Source organism: Triticum aestivum, chromosome 7D (genome assembly GCF_018294505.1).
Source record: "Triticum aestivum cultivar Chinese Spring chromosome 7D, IWGSC CS RefSeq v2.1, whole genome shotgun sequence".
Classification (NCBI taxonomy): Eukaryota; Viridiplantae; Streptophyta; class Magnoliopsida; order Poales; family Poaceae; genus Triticum; species Triticum aestivum.
The window spans coordinates 235,617,415-235,636,773 of NC_057814.1; the positions used below are offsets into that span (position 1 = coordinate 235,617,415).

Genomic DNA, 19,359 nt, shown 5'->3' on the forward strand with positions numbered 1-19,359 from the left:
GATGATGCGTGGAAGGTTCTTGAGTGAGGAGCCATGATTCCGATGGACGAACCTTGAGGTTCCAGGCTCATGCAGTCATGATGATCGAAATCTCGATCTGGTTCCATTCAACACATGGGTGGGTGTCCAAATCAAGGCAGGTCCAATCGAAGCCCATTTCGGCATCTGCTCCGGGCACGGTGCGCTCACCTGATTGAAGATCATTTTTTGGGGTGAAAAAGAGGAATACTGTCATGTGATGGAGTATTATGCTATTCCCCGCCCTTCCCCCCGGATAGCGATACTGAAAGAAAAAGAAGACCTAAAGGATTAAGTAAGGAGGAATAATAAATAAAGTAAAAAAAAAGACAGGCTAGTGGAGCTTCTCTGAAAGACGTTTCGTCAAAAGCAATCCTTGCTGGTGCGAGAGCCATGACATGTTCCTCAAGTTTTTTTTTTAAAAGATCGTTCCTCAAGTTTCTCGAATAGACATGTTCGTCAAGTTAGCGCTGCTGCCCGAGTCGATCAGATCAGATCACATCACATCACCAGTTCGGGCGGATCTGATCGGCCAATGAAGGGTAAGGGTTCAGTCATTTTCTCAGGGTCAGAACCTCCCATCACTTCAGAGAATTGGGTTAGCCGGTTGTTGCGACATCAACATAGGGGCAAGTCCAAAATTCCTCATCATTTTTCAGGAGATCTACCGTTTGATCCGAAACCTGCATGCTGGCTGTTTATGTGCATGGAATGGAGAAAGGACACTGGTGCGTCATTGTCTCCCAAGAAAATTATGCCAGACATAGAAAATGCAAAACCTACTATTGCACCACACTTCAGAAGGGCATGCAAATTCAAGAACCATGATCTCAAGTCAAGATCATCAGGCAGTATCTTTTAGAAGAAAACTAAGGCGGCGCCCCAGGTGGTGCATCGATCAATGCACACAACCGACCAGAGCATCACTCTATCTATAGTCACCGACCTGTTCCAGAATACAAGTCACACGCTATGAAGTTCATGCAATACTTGGAAAAGGCAGCGGCTCTAACTTCTTGATTGCGCACCATCCTAAGCTGTTTGCCGCCAAGATAGTCTGAAAAAAAGGGAGGACTTTAAGCTCAGACTTGATCAGCAGTTGCAGGTAGGTAAACTCGGCGGTAGCTCTTCGGCCCTAGCCTCTTCCTACAAGTAGGGCATTTCTTCTGGGCCTTGATGGCCGCCTTGATGCACTTCTCACAGAAGACATGGCCACAGCTTGTCGCGGACGGCAGCTCCATCTTGTTCAGGCACACCGGGCAAGTGAACGTCGGTTCGTTTGGAGCAGCATTGGCACTTGGTCTACTGACTCGCACCGTGCTGTTTCGCTGTGAAGGTTAGAAAGGGTGAGCTTACGACATAGCCCATGTACAGCACAAAAGAATCACAATTCAACCAGAAATAAGGATGCAGTGTTTCAAAACAAAATTGAAGGTACATGTTCAAAATTATCAATTGAGAGTATGTAGCATTAGTAGTGCAGTGTTCAGAAGATGTTGGATATGGATCAAAGTTTCATGTCACTGGTTCCATTTCTGCTCAACAAATACTCCCTCCGTCCCAAAATACTTGTCGGAGAAATTGATAAAACTGGATGTATCTAGAACTAAAATATGTCTAGATACATCCATTTCTCCCACGAGTATTTCCGGACGGAGGGAGTACATGGAAAGATATATGTACACTCTAGTGCATTGCAGAGTGCCCACCTGAATATTCTGAAAAGAGAGAAAGAGAGAGCAAAGCACGGCACAGATGTAGCATAATTATAGATGTTCCATTCTACCGGTTTGCTTAAGTTTAATGGATAAAGATAGATGCCATATACCTTGAGAAAATAATACATAGGCTAATTATGGTAATCTGTAAAGCATAAAAACTTTAATTCACAAAACAAATGAAGAAAATTAAAACCTGATTGCTGGATCTTTCTTCCCTGTCCGGAGAAAGGGATATAACAGGTGGAACCTTCCGCCTTTTGTTCCCACTGAGACGGTTAAATGTTGTTCTTGCATCACCACAACCTTTAGTTGCAAGGAAAACATGGAATCAGATGCCGCCCAAACAAACATCTTTATCAGTGTAATATTTATGACATCTTATTTATGCCTCCATTAGACTGAAGTTTGTTTTAACAATAAACTACAGAGTATGTACTTTTGGAAGAAAAAACAGAGCATGTGAAATAAAAATCTTAAGTTCAGTTTCACACTTATCCCAAAGAAGAAATATGCGCCAATCGGAGCATGAACATAAAAGGTAGAAGTAAATTGAACCAAGTACTCAATATTCTGCAGTAACTACCAACCTATGATTTGCAATTTAGCACTCGCAGTATTAAACAACTCGAGATCAGCAGTAAACTCACCTTCCTGATCAGCATCCGCCTCCAGATCCACAACAACCACACGGCGCTTTATCTTAGCTCTCGACCTCCTCTAAATTAAAACGAAACATCATCTCGATGTCAAAATAAAATCATGGTGATTGAAACAAGGGGGCAGAGAGCAAACGCACCTCGTCGCCTAGCGCTTCGACGTCAATGGGCGCGGCCCGTGTGCCCGCGGTGTTCGGAGCCTCGTGCTGGCCGCCGCCGCCGCCGGCGGCGGCGATGGGAGATCGATCCAGGTCCTCGACGGCTTCACCGGTAGTGACGGAACCATCCTGTGCTCGCCTCCAAGCGCCGACCGTACCCATCCCCTTTCGAAGCTGCTCACCAAATACCAATCGTAGTAAACCCTAATCGGCAGATGCGGATCTTGGTTTGCAGCGAGGTGGTCAGATGAGGCGATGCGTGGAGGGAGAGTATCTATGGGCGGGAGGATCGGGTTGGTCCGTGATTCCTGCTTGAAATCGGAGTGCGGCGGGCGGCCTGCGTAGATGGGGTTGCCGCCGCGCCTTCGCGGAGCGCCGCGCGACCTTTGTCGACTAATTAAGTTTCGCGTCCGAATTCGAGTAGTCGGATCGAGCGGGGGGACGGTTGCCATCTTCGTTCGGAACCGCGCGTGGTTTTTTCCGTTTCCCGCTTCCTTTGTTCTGCTCGGCGGAGATTTTGGCTTGGGACCGCACTGCGGTGGGTGGCGCAGTCAATCAAGCAAAGCTACTAAGGGCGTGTTTGGTTGCAGTAGTGAAGAGTGTGTGCGTTACATATACATCTCAATCCAACCTGACTCTCAAAAAACAGTTTTATATGCGACATCTGCAAATTGTTTGGTTTCCTGCATTGTCTCGACGCATTACAACTACACGCTGTTTGGTTGCCTGCATAGGATATGATTAAAAGCTAGCACTTGCATCTAGCACACAGGGTTAAGAGCTAGCAGAGGAAGGGGAGAAGAAATGCAGTGTGCGCCGGACCATGGCGGTTGCGGTGGATAGTGGCCGTGGAGCCGTGTCCGACATGACGAGCATGGAGTCGTGGGCGAGCGACCCCGTCGGCGCACGGCGAGCGACACCGACAGTGAACTAGTTGCGCTGCTTGCGCAAAAACAGTGGACAGGAGAGGAGAATGCAGTGCTCGCGCCCTGGTATCGTCCGTTGTAGGACGAGAGAGGAGGCCGAGATGATCGACGCCGGAAACGACTCCAGTGTAGTGGGACGAGAGAGTAGGCCAAGATGATCGACCCTGTCGGTGGCAGAGAACAGAGGAGAAGAACCCCGTCAGGGTGCGCGCCATGGCGGCTTAACTGCAGTAGGATTATGGAGAGAAGGCCGAGATGAACGACGGCGACGATGACGCTGCCGCAGCAAGATGCAAGAGAGGAGACCGAGAGAAACCACGCCGGGCAGAGGAATGATAAGCAGTGTCTTAAATCACAGCACACATATTCATATGTACAGCCATGAGAAATATGTAGATCTTCCCGTCTACGATTGTAGAAACAGTAAACTTGCAACACGAATGTTGTGCGGAACTGCGAGAGTAGGCTTCTGGTCAAAGGAAATTTCAAACAACCGGTCATGCGCGACGAATCTGACAAAATTCATCCAAAATAGCTGTAAAAGAGAACAAGAAATTGAGCATGTACGTTCGACGAAATTACAAACCGATCGCCTGAATGGAACCATAGCATCGATGTGCATCTTTTTTCGTGTAGAGGTTACCTCGAATTGAAGTATCGTTGTGTAAATTAGAGGGACAAAGGAGAGAGCAGATTAGAGAGGAGGTTACTCAAGGTTGAAGAAGACACCACGTAATCACCTCGCATCCCCCTGTTTCTCCTTGTGCAGGTGCTCGCTCGCTGCGCTTCTGCTCGGCCTGGCTCCAGAGAAACTACTGATTCAGCAGTTTTCAGCGGGCCTGGCTCGGAGCTGTTTTAAGGTTCGTGTCATGCGGACCGGACAGTAAAAGCAGGCAACCAATTGACCCGTTTACGTCCCGCGCGAGCGAGGCTGGGCATCATGCAGGCAACAAAACAAGCCCTAACCTTTCAGGTCCTTGCCTTATTTGCATAGTATCTCAGATTCTGTAAAGAAATATTCGGGAGTACGCAAAATGTGTATCATAGCTCTAGAGCAGCTCCAAGGCGCCGACCCAAACGGACGACGATTTTGTTCGCTTCTTGTCCATTTGGGTCGGTCCGGCGGACACCCATGTCCGCTTTCGCGTTTGAGTCAGCGCTTGCACCCTACGTTGGTCTGACTCAATTATTAAGGTCGCGCAAAAAAAACATCACAAACATTTTGAAAAATAAAACCTTAATTAAACATTAATGCCGGCCACAAAGGCCCGCGAGAGTCCATGAGTCCACTTTTACATTAATTAAAACATTAAATAAAACTAAAAACTATGAGGAGGCGCACTGCCCTAGGCGTCCTCGTCGTTGTTGTCGGGGCCGGTGAGGTCAATAAGCGTTGGCGTCGGGCCAACCCAGGGGAGCGCCGTCGCCCAGGCTGTAGCGACGTCATACGCCGCTGGCTGTACCGCCACCGGCTAGGCTGGCCCACCGCGGGCAAGGTGCTCCTCCTTCGCACTCCAGCTGCTCGAGGTACTCACCCTCGCAGCGCTCCTCGACCAGCCTTTACTGCCGCCATTGCTCGAGGTAGAGCTGCTCCTGCGTCGGCGTCGCCTCAAACCAGATGGGTGGCGCACTGACCCACTCGCGCACCACCCCGTTCCATGAATAGCTCTCCGGCTTGATGGGGGTCGGCGCCGGCTCGGCCTTGACGGGGGACGGAGGCCTCAACGGTGGTAACGACGCAGTCGCCGGCAGCGGAGAGCGCCATGGCCTCTGCCATGCGCGCTTGGTATGCCGCCGCCTCCTCCTTCGCCTTGCGCTGCTTGTCCTCCTCGCTTTCCTAGAGGGCAGCCGCCTGGTAGGCGGTCTCTGATACGTCTCCAACGTATCTATAATTTTTTATTGTTTCATGCTATTATATTATCTATTTTGGATGTTTTATATGCATTAATATGTTATTTTATATTAATTTTGGGACTAACGTATTAACCTAGAGCCTAGTGTCAGTTCCTATTTTTTCCCTGTTTTTGAGTTTCGCAGAAAAGGAATACCAAACGGAGTCCAAACGGAATAAAACCTTCGCAATGATTTTTCTTGGACCAGAAGACAACCAGGAGACTTGGAGATGAAGTCGGAGGAGCCACAAGGACGGAGGGCGCGCCCCCACCCTTGTGGGCCCCTCGTGCACCCCCTGACCTAATTCTTGCGCCTATATATTCCCATATATCCCCAAACCAACAGAGGCACCCACGAAAATACTTTTCCACCGCCGCAACCTTCTGTACCCGTGAGATCCCATCTAGGGACCTTTTCCGGCACCCTGCCGGAGGGGGATTCAATCACGGAGGGCTTCTTCATCAACTCTATTGCCCTTTTGATGAAGCGTGAGTAGTTTACCACAGACCTACAGGTCCATATCTAGTAGCTAGATGGCTTCTTCTCTCTCTTTGATTCTCAATACCATGTTCTCCTCGATGTTCTTGGAGATCTATTTGATGTAATACTTTTTTGGGGTGTGTTTACCGAGATCCGATGAATTGTGGATTTCTGATCAGCTTATCTATGAATATTATTTGAATCTTCTCTGAATTCTTTTATGCATGATTTGATATCTTTGTAATTCTCTTCGAACTATCGGTTTGGTTTGGCCAACTAGATTGGTTTTTCTTGCAATGGGAGAAGTGCTTAGCTTTGGGTTCAATCTTGCGGTGACCTTTCCCAGTGACAATAGGGGCAGCAAGGCACGTATTATATTGTTGCCATCGAGGATAAAATGATGGGGTTTTCATCATATTGCTTGAGTTAATTCCTCTACATCATGTCATCTTAATTAATGCATTACTCCGTTCTTTATGAACTTAATACTCTAGATGCATGTTGGATAACGGTCGTTGTGTGGAGTAATAGTAGTAGATGCAGAATCGTTTCGGTCTACTTGACACGGATGTGATGCCTATATTCATGATCATTGCCTTAGATATCGTCATAACTTTGCGCTTTTCTATCAATTGCTCGGCAGTAATTTGTTCAGCCACCATAATATTTTCTATGTTGAGAGAAGCCTCTAGTGAAACCTATGGCCCCCGGGTCTATTTTCCATCATATAAGTTTCCGATCTACTATTTTGCAATCTTTTACTTTCTGATCTATAAACCAAAAATATTTACTTTATCGTTTATCTATCTCTATCAGATCTCACTTTTGCAAATAACCGTGAAGGGATTGACAACCCCTTTATCGTGTTGGGTGCAAAAATTTTGATTGTTTGTGCAGGTATTCGGTGACTTGTGCGTTGTCTCCTACTGGATTGATACCTTGGTTCTCAAACTGAGGGAAATACTTATCTCTACTTTGTTGCATCACCCTTTCCTCTTCAAGGGAAAAACCAACGCAAGCTCAAGAAGTAGCAGGAAGAATTTCTGGCGCCGTTACGCCAAGTCAAGCCATACCAAGTACCCATCATAAACGGTCATCTCTTGCATTACATTATTCTCCATTCACCTCTCGTTTTCCTCTCCCCCACTTCTAAACGATTTTCGAAAAGATTTGCCTTTTCCTTTGCCCATTTTTTTCGCCCTTCTTCCGTTCGTCTTTTCGTTTGCCTTTTTTTGCTCGTTTGCTATCTTTGCGTGTGTTGCCATGTGCCTTCTATGTGCTTGCATCTTCGCTTGCTAAAAATCTATTGATATGGATCCTCATCCCCTTGCTAATCTTTTTAAGAGATCCAATCATGATGAACCAATTGCTAGTGATCTGAGTGCACTAGATTATCTTTATGAAGTTGTGCTTGAAATCCGTGAATCTGAAAATTGTGATGAAGTGATTCACGATAGATCTTTGAATGAAAAGCATGATTGCAATGATGTTATTATAAATTATATTAATGTCAGTTATGTTAATGACATGCAAAACCCTAAGCTTGGGAATACTAATTTTGCTATGTCTACTACTTGTTGCAGTGATCATGATTGGGGTGATTCTTCTTATAATCTTGAAAAAATATTTAAGCCCCATGATGAATATGAGATTGATAATAATGTTTGCAATAATACTAAAAGTGGGTTTGGAGAGGTCATGACTTTATCTTATGTTGATCCCACTATTTTGGAAGAGTGTCAACTTTGCATGCATGAGGATCATAAAGAGAAAATTTTATGTGATAGCTATATTGTTGAATTTGACTATGATTCTACATGTAATTATTATGAGAGATGGAAATATGGTTTAGAAATTCTCATGTTGCTAAATTACCTCTTGTTAATATGTTGAGATTGCTATTGTTCCTTTCCTATTCCTTGCATATGCCAGTTTTTGCTTGCTGTGATAATTTGTTTGCCTATAAGATGCCTATGCATAGGAAGTATGTTAGACTTAGATGTGTTTTTCACATGCTATATGATGCTCTCTTTGTGCTTCAATTCTTGTCTTTCATGTGAGCATCATTAAAATTACCAATGCCTAGCTAAGGGCGTTAAACAATAGCGCTTGTTGGGAGGCAACCCAATTTAATTTTTGTTTTTGCATTTACGTTCTGTTTTGCAATAAATAATTCATCTAGCCTCTAGTTAGATGTGGTTTTGTGTTTCAATTAGTGTTTGTGCCAAGTAAGACCTTTGGGATAGCTTACGGTGATAGTTGATTTGATCTTGCTGAAAAACAGAAACTTTTGCGCTTAGTCCCAGAATTTTTAAAAGTCACAGAAGCTTGATGAAATTCTGAATTTTTTACGCAAGACTGATATACAAATTTCCTCTGTTGTCCAATTTTTCAGAATTTTTGGAGTTACAGAAGTATTCGAACTAGCTAGATTGCTACAGACTGTTCTGTTTTTGACAGATTCTGTTTTCTATGTGTTGTTTGCTTATTTTGATGATTCTATGGGTAGTATTTGAAGGAAATATGCCCTAGAGGCAATAATAAAGTTGTTATTTATATTTCCTTATATCATGATAAATTTTTATTATTCATGCTAGAATTGTATTAACCGGAAACTTAGTACATGTGTGAATACATAGACAAAACATGTGTGAATACATAGACAAAACTGAGTGTCCCTAGTATGCCTCTACTTGACTAGCTCGTTAATCAAAGATGGTTAAGTTTCCTGACCATGGACATGTGTTGTCATTTGATGAACGGGATCACATCATTAGGAGAATGATGTGATGGACAAGACCCATCCGTTAGCTTAGTATAATGATCGTTTAGTTTTATTGCTATTGCTTTCTTCATGACTTATACATATTCCTCTGACTATGAGATTATGCAACTCCCGAATACCGGAGGAACACCTTGTGTGCTATCAAATGTCACAACGTAACTGAGTGATTATAAAGATGCTCTACTGGTGTCTCCGAAGGTGTTTGTTGGGTTGGCATGGATCGATATTAGGATTTGTCACTCCGAGTATCGGAGAAGTATCTCTGGGCCCTGATGTCTACTATGCAACTTTATTCTTGTAGACACGTGTTGGGCCTCCAAGCGCAGAGTTTTGTAGGACAGTAGCAATTTTCCCTCAAGTGGATGACCTAAGGTTTATCAATCTGTGGGAGGCGTAGGATGAAGATAGTCTCTCTCAAACGACCCTGCAACCAAATACAAGAAATCTATTGTGTCCCCAACACACCCAATACAATGGCAAATTGTATAGGTGCACTAGTTCGGCGAACAGATCATGATAAAAGTGTAATATTGATGGTAGAAATATATTTTTATAATCTGAATAAATAAAAACAGCAAGGTAACAAATAGTAAACGGGCACAAAAACGATATTGCAATGCTTGAAAACAAGGCCTAGGGTCCGTACTTTCGCTAGTGCAATCTCTCAACAGTGCTAATATAATTGGATCATATAACCGCCCCTCAAAGTGTGATGAAGAATCACTCCAAAGTTCCTATCTAGGGGAGAACATAAGAACAAATTGTTTGTAGGGTACGAAACCACCTCAAAGCTATTCTTTCCGTTCGATCTATTCAAGAGTTCCTACTAAAATAACATAAAGCTATTCTTTCCGTTCGATCTATCCTAAACTTCGTACTAAAATAACACCAAAGCAAATTCATATTCATAATACCAATCCAACACAAAGAACTTCAAAGAGTGCCCCAAGATTTCTACCGGAGAAACAAAGACAAGAACGTGCATCAACCCCTATGCATAGATTACCCCAATGTCACCTCGGGAATCCGCGAGTTGAATGCCAACAAGATAGAGAGGGAAAACACCATATGATCGGACTATATTAACAAAGCCCGCGATACATCAAGATCATGACATCTCAAGAACACGAGAGAGAGAGAGATTAAACACATAGCTACTGGTACAAACCCTCAGCCCCGAGGGTGGACTACTCCCTCCTCATCGTGGTGGCCGCCGGGATGATGAAGATGGCCACCGATGATGATTCACCCCTCCGGCAGAGTGCCGGAACGGGGTCTAGATTGGTTTCCGGTGGCTACAGAGCCTTGCGGCGGTGAAACTTCTGATCTAGGTTAACCCCGAGGGTTTTCGGAATATTTGTGAATTTATAGGGTAAAGAGGGGGTGCGGGAGGCCACCGGGGTGGGCACAACTCACCTGGGCGCGCCTGGGCCCCCAGGCACGCCCTGGTGGGTTGTGCCCCCCTCGGGGCACCCCCTAGGTGCTGCTCTGGCCCATCCTGGGTGCTCTGGTCCATAAAAAATCTCCAAAAAGTTTCGTGGTGTTTGGACTTTTATTTCTGCACAAAAATAACACCATGGCAATTCTGCTAAAAACCTCGTCAGTCCGGGTTAGTTCCATTCAAATCATGCAAATTAGAGTCCAAAACAAGGGCAAAAGTGTTTGGAAAAGTAGATACGATGGAGACATATCAACTCCCCCAAGCTTAAACCTTTGCTTGTCCTCAAGCAATTCAGTTGATAAACTGAAAGTGACAAAGAAAAACTTTTACAAACTCTGTTTGCTCTTGTTGTTGTAAATATGTAAAGCCAGCATTCAAGTTTTCAGCAAAGATTATGAACTAACCATATCCACAATAACATTTAGGTCTCAGGTTTACTCATATCAATGGCATAATCAACTAGCGAGTAATAATAATAAATCTCGGATGACAACACTTTCTCAAAACAATCATAATATGATATAACAAGATGGTATCTCGCTAGCCCTTTCTGAGACCGCAAAACATAAATGCAGAGCACCTCTGAAGATCAAGGACTGACTAAACATTGTAATTCATGGTAAAAGAGATCCAGTCATAGTCATACTCGGTATAAATTAATAGTAATGGATGCAAATGACAATGGTGCTCTCCAACTGGTGCTTTTTAATAAGAGTAGGATGACTCAACATAAAAGTAAATAGATAGGCCCTTCGCAGAGGGAAGCAGGGATTTGTAGAGGTGCCAGAGCTCGATTTTGAAATAGAGATAAATAATATTTTGAGCGGCATACTTTCATTGTCAACATAACAACCGAGGGATCTCGATATCTTCCATGCTACACACATTATAGGCGGTTCCCAAGCAGAATGGTAAAGTTTATACTCCCCCACCACCAACAAGCATCAATCCATGGCTTGCCCGAAACAACGGGTGCCTCCAACTAACAACAATCCTGGGGGAGTTTTGTTTGCAGTTATTTCGATTTGATTTGCTTAGAGCATGGGACTGGGCATCCCGGTGACCAACCATTTTCTCGTGAGTGAGGAGCGGAGTCCACTCTTCTTGAGAATAAGCCGCCTAGCATGGAAGATACAGACAACCCTAGTTGATACATGAGCTATTCGAGCATGCAAAACAGAATTTCATTTGAAGGTTTAGAGTTTGGCACATACAAATTTACTTGGAACGGCAGGTAGATACCGCATATAGGAAGGTATAGTGGACTCATATGGAATAACTTTGGGGTTTATGGAAGTGGATGCACAAGCAGTATTCCCACTTAGTACAAGTGAAGGCTAGAAAAACACTGGGAAGCGACCAACTAGAGAGCTACAACAGTCATGAACATGCATTAAAATTAATAAACATTGAGTGCAAACATGAGTAGGATATAATCCACCATGAACATAAATATCGTGGAGGCTATGTTGATTTTGTTTCAACTACATGTGTGAACATATGCCAAGTCAAGTCACTCGAATCATTCAAAGGAGGATACCACCCTATCATACCACATCACAACCATTTTAATAGCATGTTGGCACGCAAGGTAAACCATTATAAACTCTTAGCAATTTAAGCATGGCATAAGCAACTATAATCTCTAATTGTCATTGCAAACATGTTTCATTCATAATAGGCTGAATCAGGAACGATGAACTAATCATATTTACAAAAACAAGAGAGGTCGAGTTCATACCAGCTTCTCTCATCTCAATCAGTCCATCATATATCGTCATTATTGCCTTTTACTTGCACGACCGAACGGTGTGAATAATAATAATAGTGCACGTGCATTGGACTAAGCTGGAATCTGCAAGCATTTAATTCAAGGGAGAAGACAAGGTAATATGGGCTCTTGGTTAAATAAACAATAATGCATATAAGAGCCTCTTCAACATTTTCATTATGGTCTTCTCCTCTTGACCCCCAAAGAAAAGGAAAGAAATAAAACTATTTACACGGGAAAGCTCCCAACAAGCAAAAGAAGAACGAGAAATCTTATTAGGTTTTCTTTTTAATTATTACTACTACATGCATGGAAAGTGAACTAGCTAGAAGCTACAAGTAATTTTTTTGTTTTTTCTTAAGGTTTTTCAAACACACAAGAAGAAGACTAGAAAAGAAAATAAACTAGCATGGATATTACAATGAAAAAGTATGAGCACCGACAACTAGGATGAGTGTGTGAACATGAATGTAATGTCGGTGAGGAATACGTACTCCCCCAAGCTTAGGCTTTTGGCCTAAGTTGGTTTATGCCCATGGATCAAAGTTGTAGTTGGGGTCGTACTGAGAAGCAGCAGCTATTGCCTCATGAGCTGCAGCTTGGAGGCGAGCTGCCTCCATCCTCCTCTTATACTCGTTCGCCTCCTCCCTGGTTATAATATATCTCCCGTTTGCCTGGAAGTCAAAGAAAGTAGGACAGGGAGAGCAACATGGAAAGTGCGGCGCCTGTCAAACATTAGTCGGTACTGGAGAAGCTGTTCATTCCTCTCAATAAATTGATGGCGCACCATAGCATTATAATCTAAATAAGCGGGAGGCAATTCCATATCATATTCACGAATGGGTATCTCAAGATAATTAGCCACACGGATTGCATAAATTCCACCAAACAAATCTCCACTAATACTGTTATTATGCAACCTACGTGCAACAATGGCTCCCAAGTTATATTTTTTATCTCCTAATACATCACTTTTGAGAACACTGAGATCAGGAACACACATGTGGCATGCCTCATCCTTACCATTTATGCATCTACCTATAAAGAGAGCAAAATAATGTATAGCAGGAAAATGAATGCTCCCTATGGTAGCTTGTGCTATTTCCCTAGACTCCCCCACAGTGATACTAGCAAGAAAATACTTAAACTTAGATTTGCGAGGTTCACTAGCACTGCCCCACTGCGGAAGTTTGCAAGCAGTATTAAAGTCCTCTAAGTCCATGGTATAAGATTTATCATAAAGGTCAAACAGGACCATGTGAGAATTACGTGATGATGTAAATTTAAATCTTCTCACAAAGGAATCAGTAAGGTGGTAGTATTGGAGGCACTTATCTAGCATGAAGCCCTCGAGTTCAGCATTGCGCACATATGCGTCAAATTCCTCCTTAATTCCTGCTCAGACCATGAAATCTTCTAACGGCCATTCACAAGGCCGCACTTGAGCTTCTCTTGGTAGTTCATGGTCCGGCTAACGTATTGCGGGCCTGGGTCCTTGCTTCCTTGAAGAACCACCTTGGTACATTTTCCTAAACATATTTCTTCCTCTGAAAAATTTCTGAAAATTTTAGTAACTTCAAATAAAAGTGAATCAAACTCAACAATATTGATAGCAACTACTCCCACAAGTGCCTAGAGACTATATCATGCATTAGAACTACTTGGGACCATATAAATTTGTCATGCAAGCTCAAGAACAGGGTCACCTAGGCAGAATTTTTTTGCAATGAATAAAGCACTAGAACAAAAACTAATTGGACCATTGGAGGAGTCACATACCGAAGAACAATCCCCCAAAGCAGTTTTGTGAGTGGAGGTTTGAGCAAGGAGATCGAAAATGGCAGCAAGATGAGCTAGAACTCGTGCTTGAGCTGGTTGGTGATTTTTTTGGGAGGAAGGAGTGTGTGGGTGCTGGAATAAGTGGAGGGGGCCACCAGGGGCCCACGAGGCAGGGGGGCGCGCCCTGGACCCTCATGGCCAGGTGCTTGCTCCCCTGATGTGTTCTCAGTGCCAGGTATTCTCAAATATTCTAGAAAAAAATCATATTTCATTTTTAGGGCATTTGGAGAACTTTTATTTTCAGGGTAAATTTTATTGCAAGGATAATTCAGAAAGCTGACAGAAAAATACTATTTTTTGCTTTATTTAATCTAAATAACAGAAATTAAAAGGAGGGTACAGAAGGTTGTGCTTTCTAACTTCATCCATCTCATGCTTATCAAAAGGAATCCACTAACAAGGTTGATCAAGTCTTGTTAACAAACTCATTTCGAACAACATGGAACCGGAGAAATTTCGAATAACACTATGTTACCTCAACAGGGATATGCACATCCCCAACAATAAGAATATCATATCTCTTCTTGGCAGTAGGAAGAGGAAATTCAAAACCTCCAATAGTAATAGTTGAAAATTTTCTAATAGAATTGATACTGTGGACTTGAGGTTGTTTCCTTGGAAAGTGTACCATATGCTCATTACCATTAACATGAAAAGTGACATTGTCTTTGTTGCAATCAATAACAGCCCCCGCGGTATTCAAAAAGGGTCTACCAAGGATAATCGACATACTATCGTCCTCGGGAATATCAAGAATAACAAAGTCCGTTAAAATAGTAAAATTTGCAACCACAACAGGCACATCCTCACAAATACCGACAGCTATAGTGGTTGATTTATCGGCCATTTGCAAAGATATTTCAGTAGGTGTCAACTTCTTCAAATCAAGTCTACGATATGAAGAGAGAGGCATAACACTAACACCGGCTCCAAGATCACATAAAGCAGTTCTAACATAGTTTCTTTTAATGGAGCATGGTATAGTTGGTACTCCTGGACCTCCAAGTTTCTTAGGTATTCCACCCTTAAAAGTATAATTAGCAAGCATGGTGGAAATTTCAGCTTCCAATGTCTTTCTTTTATTTGTAACAATATCTTTCATATACTTAGCATAAGGATTCATTTTAAGCATATCAGTCAAACGCATACGCAAAAAGATAGGTGTAATCATTTCAGCAAAGCGTTCAAAATCCTCATCATCTTTTTTCGTGGATGGTTTAGGAGGAAAAGGCATGGGTTTCTGAACCCATGGTTCTCTTTCTTTACTGTGCTTCCTAGAAACGAAGTCTCTCTTATCATAACGTTGATTATTTGATTGTGGGTTATCAAGATCAATAGCAGGTTCAATTTCTACATCATTTTTATTGCTAGGTTGAGCATCAACATGAACATCATCATTAACATTATCACTAGCTTCATGTTCATCACCAGATTGTGTTTCAACATCAGAAATAGAAATATCATTGGGATTCTCAGGTGTGTCAACAATAGGTTCACTAGTAGCATGCAAAGTCCTATCATTTTTCTTTTTCTTCTTTTTAGAAGGACTAGGTGCATCTACATTAGTTCTTTGAGAATCTTGCTCAATTCTCTTAGGGTGACCCTCAGGATACAAAGGTTCCTGAGTCATAACTCTAACAACATTATCATTCTTCTTACTATTTAATTCATTGAGCAAATCATTTTGAGCTTTAAGTGCTTGTTCTACTTGAGTGGTAACCATAGAAGCATGTTTACTAATGAGTTTGAGTTCACCTTTAACTCTAGACATATAATCACTCAAGTGTTCAATCATATAAGCATTGCGTTTCAATTGTCTACCAACATAAGCGTTGATGTTTTCCTTTTTAACAATAAAATTATCAAACTCATCTAAACATTGGCTACAGACTTATTGTAACATCCCAAATTTTCAATTTGTAATGTTATACATAGATCATCATTGCATATCATGTTTTATTGCATTTTGACAAATCCTCGATAAATCCTAAGCAACTCAAGGACCCTCGGAGAGAGTTGGGGATTTTCTTAAATTTTCATATTTGATTTTATCAAATAATAAGACGAGGATTTGGTTTTAATTATTTTTCTCTCCGGAAAAATATTTCATTTTAAATAAACGAGAGGAGAAAATATGACTTCTCCAAAACAATTGAAATACTGGAGGAAAAATGTTAAAATCATTATTTGGAATTTATTTGGATTTTATTTGCAGTTTTTATTGCATTAAAAATATTGCATATTTTCAAAATATTTATTTTGGATTATAAAAATGTTCACCCTATTATAGATGTTCTAACTAGACGGGGAAAATTTATTTCATATTTTTCTGATTTTTATTTATTTTTCTACGTATTATTTTCCGCGGAACTTATTTAAAAAAAACCGCCCTCGCGCCGACTGGGCCAAAGGCCCAGCCGACGGCCCGCTTCGCGCCTCTCCTCTTCCCGCACGGGATCGCCGCCGCCGGAGTCCGCCATGGACACGGGACCGCCGCCGCCTCCGGTTGCCCCCTCCCCCAAGCCGCCGGACCCCCCCTCTTTATATACCCTCCCCCCTTCTCTTTCCTCACATCGCCGCCGCCGCCCGCACTCACCGCCACCGCCGTTCGTCGCCGGAGCCGCCGCCCTCGCGCCCCCCCCAGAGCCCGCACCCCGCGCCCCCTCGCTGCCCGAGCCGGAGCCCCGCCGGAGCCTCGCCGGAGTAGCCCCGACGAGGTATGCCCGCTGCCCGTTGACTTGCCGGTTTTCGTTTTTTTTAAAAACCCCCTTCGTTTTTAAAAAAACCCTAGACCGGTTTTTTTTCGGTTTTATTATTTTACGAGTGTTCACTGAACCGTTCGTTTCAACGAACGCGTTCGTCGGTTTTTCTCTGTTAACGAACGTCCGTTCTTTAACCGTTCGTCCCTTTTTCTTTTTCGTCGGATTTTTCTGCGATTATCTCAGATTCGATTTCTGATCGAATCTTCGATTCTGTTTAAATTCTCGCTCGTTTATCGGAATCAGGTGATTCAAGCGCCTAGAGTTTCGTCTCGAAATTCTCTTTCCGTTTAACCTACTCAAACAAGTTTTTGCTACAGTAAAATTTGACCTAGATCCAGTTTAGCAAACGAAGTTTCTTTCTTTCGCCGTTTGACTTTCGTTGCTTCTTTCGAGTTGATTTTTTTTGCAAACCGGAGTTCTTAAGTTGAACTTTCTGGTTGGATCTTTCATTCGAGTTTTACCTGTGCATTAGATGAGTACTGATTGTATGCTTGTTTGTTTGCGATAGAGTACCCGGAGTGTGCCGCTTGTTACTTCGAATCGCTAGGTTTTGCGGATCATCAGCAAGGCAAGTAACACTTTGATCATATCCCGTTCATACCCAGTTTTTATTGCATTAGATCTGTTTTCCTCAAACACTTGCATGATTAGGATCTAATTAAATTGTGGGTATTGGGAAGTAGTTGAGGTAGAACCTATTACCTGTTTTCTTATCAAACCCTTGGGAGTTACTTTTACGTTGCTTTTATTATTGCCATGCTATGCTCGTAGACGTGGATTGGGTTTGAGTGAAATTCATGACAGATGTGAGATTGTTAAATTAATGGTTTACTTAAGGTGGCAACTTAAACTCACATCTGGGTGGATTGAGGTACCTGGGTATTCCAGGATTGCCTGTTTTTCTTTTGGACCGCCACCCAGGTTCAAAGGGATCATGAGATTATTCATGCTAGAAACTTCCTGTGCAGCCGCAAGCTATTATGGGCTCTAGCATAGTTGACTAAGTTGTGTGAACTCTTACAGTGGTAGACTAGCAGATGTAGAGGAAAGTAGGTGTAACTGTCTACCCATATGTAAGGTGCAAACACTTCTGAAAGACTGTGTCTTGGTCATCCGTTACTCAAACACCATGTAGTGCGAGTAATCCAACGGAGGAGATCAAGTCTTGTGGGGAAAAGTGCACAAACCTCTGCAGAGTGTACAAACTAATCATGGTTAGCCGTGTCCCCGGTTATGGACAACTTGAGTATCTAGTACTTGGATTATCATGTGAATCTCATCACTATGTTACTACTAAATAATTTTGTTGGGTTATTGATGACTTTTTAATTGGGATTGAGATGCTGTCAACCATCTCAATGTTTCACAACCACCATGATAGTTAAATAAAATTTATTCCTTTGAAGTAGGATAAAATTGGCTTTTCGCAAAACTGTAACCATAGAGCTTTCCACCAGCCATATATGCATGTAGTATAGCATTGTTATTGTTCATTATTCTCTATGTGCTACATTGCCAGCATATTCTATGTGCTGACCCGTTTTCGGGCTGCAACGTTTCATGTTGCAAACTTTTCAGACGACGAGTAAGGTGCCTTAGGTCGTGGTCTTATACTCAGTGATGCCGCTGGAGTTGATGGACTCACTTATCTTCCAAGTCTTCCGCTGTTATCGTTATTAGATGGCCTTAAGCCATGTTTATCATACTTAATCTCTTTGGAGATATTCGATGTAATAAGTGTGTGATTGCTACTCTGTTATAAATCCTCCATTTGTACTGTGCGTGTCAGCATTACTGATCCAGGGATGACACTGGTGCACAGCAGCACAGACCATTTGAGGTCTGGTCGCTACAAAGTTGGTATCAGAGCACACGCTGACTGTAGGACACGACCACTAAGCTTAAGCCCTAGAAAGCTTCTCTCTTCTCATTTCTGACCCCTCTCCACTTTCTACTCTTTTAGGAATGGCGAATGCAAGGAGCAAGTTCATGCAACCAGATGAAGACACGCCGTTTGGTCGACACTTGAAGGAAGTCACCAAGTACTTGAACATGGGAATACCAAGCATCACCGGAACCTACAACGCCACATTACCTAAAGAGGAGAGCTGGAAGATTCAAGTTATCATTCCAGGAAGGACGTTTGTGCCAGTTACTGAACCCATAAGATTGGTTTTCGAAGCACCAACTTGGAGTTTAGGGAAGAGCATGGCCGCACACATCGCCTTGGGACGCATCGGAGAAGTCTACCACCAGGAGCTTAAGGATACAATTTACCAAATTTGTGGACGTCGAGACGCGCAATGGGAGATGATCAAGACCAAGAAGGATGGATCAATTGCAGCTTTCATCCAGGAGCAGAACCAACATATTCGACGCCAGGAGAATCAGATGTGCACGGACAAGGAAGAACTGAAGAAGGCATTCACGAAGATCAAGGAACTCCAAGAAGAACTCAAGGCTACATGCGAAGATTACTTGGAGGAAATCAACGCACTAGTAGGGAAGATTGACGACCTGGAGAATAAGATTGGAGCATTCGTGGGAAATCCTGGGCCAAAAGCAGAAGTCGACGAATGCACTTGTCCGGATAACTACATCATCATCGACGACACCGACTCGGAACCAAGTGAAGACGAATGGATTGATGAAGCTGGAGCAGACATCATGGAGTCTTCAACGGATCAGAATTTTTAGTAGACCACCATATCAGTAGTAGTTTTCCCCCATTCAATAGTATAGTTCAAGCACTTTGTAACGCTAGTTAGATCGATTGTTTTGCCTTGTTTGGATTGATTGAGTGATATTGATTGAATCCAACGTGTATCATCGTTGTCGTTGTGGGTTGATGACTTGTTGTTTGTAATCAATGGTACATTTGCATATGCGTCCATGAACTCACGCCTGCT

The 19,359-nt window shown here is 42.8% G+C and overlaps 1 protein-coding gene across 1 annotated transcript; it reads right to left on the reverse strand.

The window, feature by feature from the left end:
• Nucleotides 1-782: 782 nt before the first annotated feature.
• LOC123168597 (E3 ubiquitin-protein ligase RNF4) lies at nucleotides 783-3,119 on the reverse strand. Its single transcript, XM_044586482.1, has 4 exons — nucleotides 2,536-3,119; nucleotides 2,387-2,456; nucleotides 1,933-2,042; nucleotides 783-1,346 (listed from the first exon to the last, which is right to left on the reverse strand). Exons 1-4 carry the CDS (start codon nucleotides 2,713-2,715, stop codon nucleotides 1,101-1,103), a joined length of 606 nt encoding a protein of 201 aa, XP_044442417.1. The 5' UTR covers nucleotides 2,716-3,119; the 3' UTR covers nucleotides 783-1,100.
• Between the last annotated feature and the right edge of the window lie 16,240 nt (nucleotides 3,120-19,359).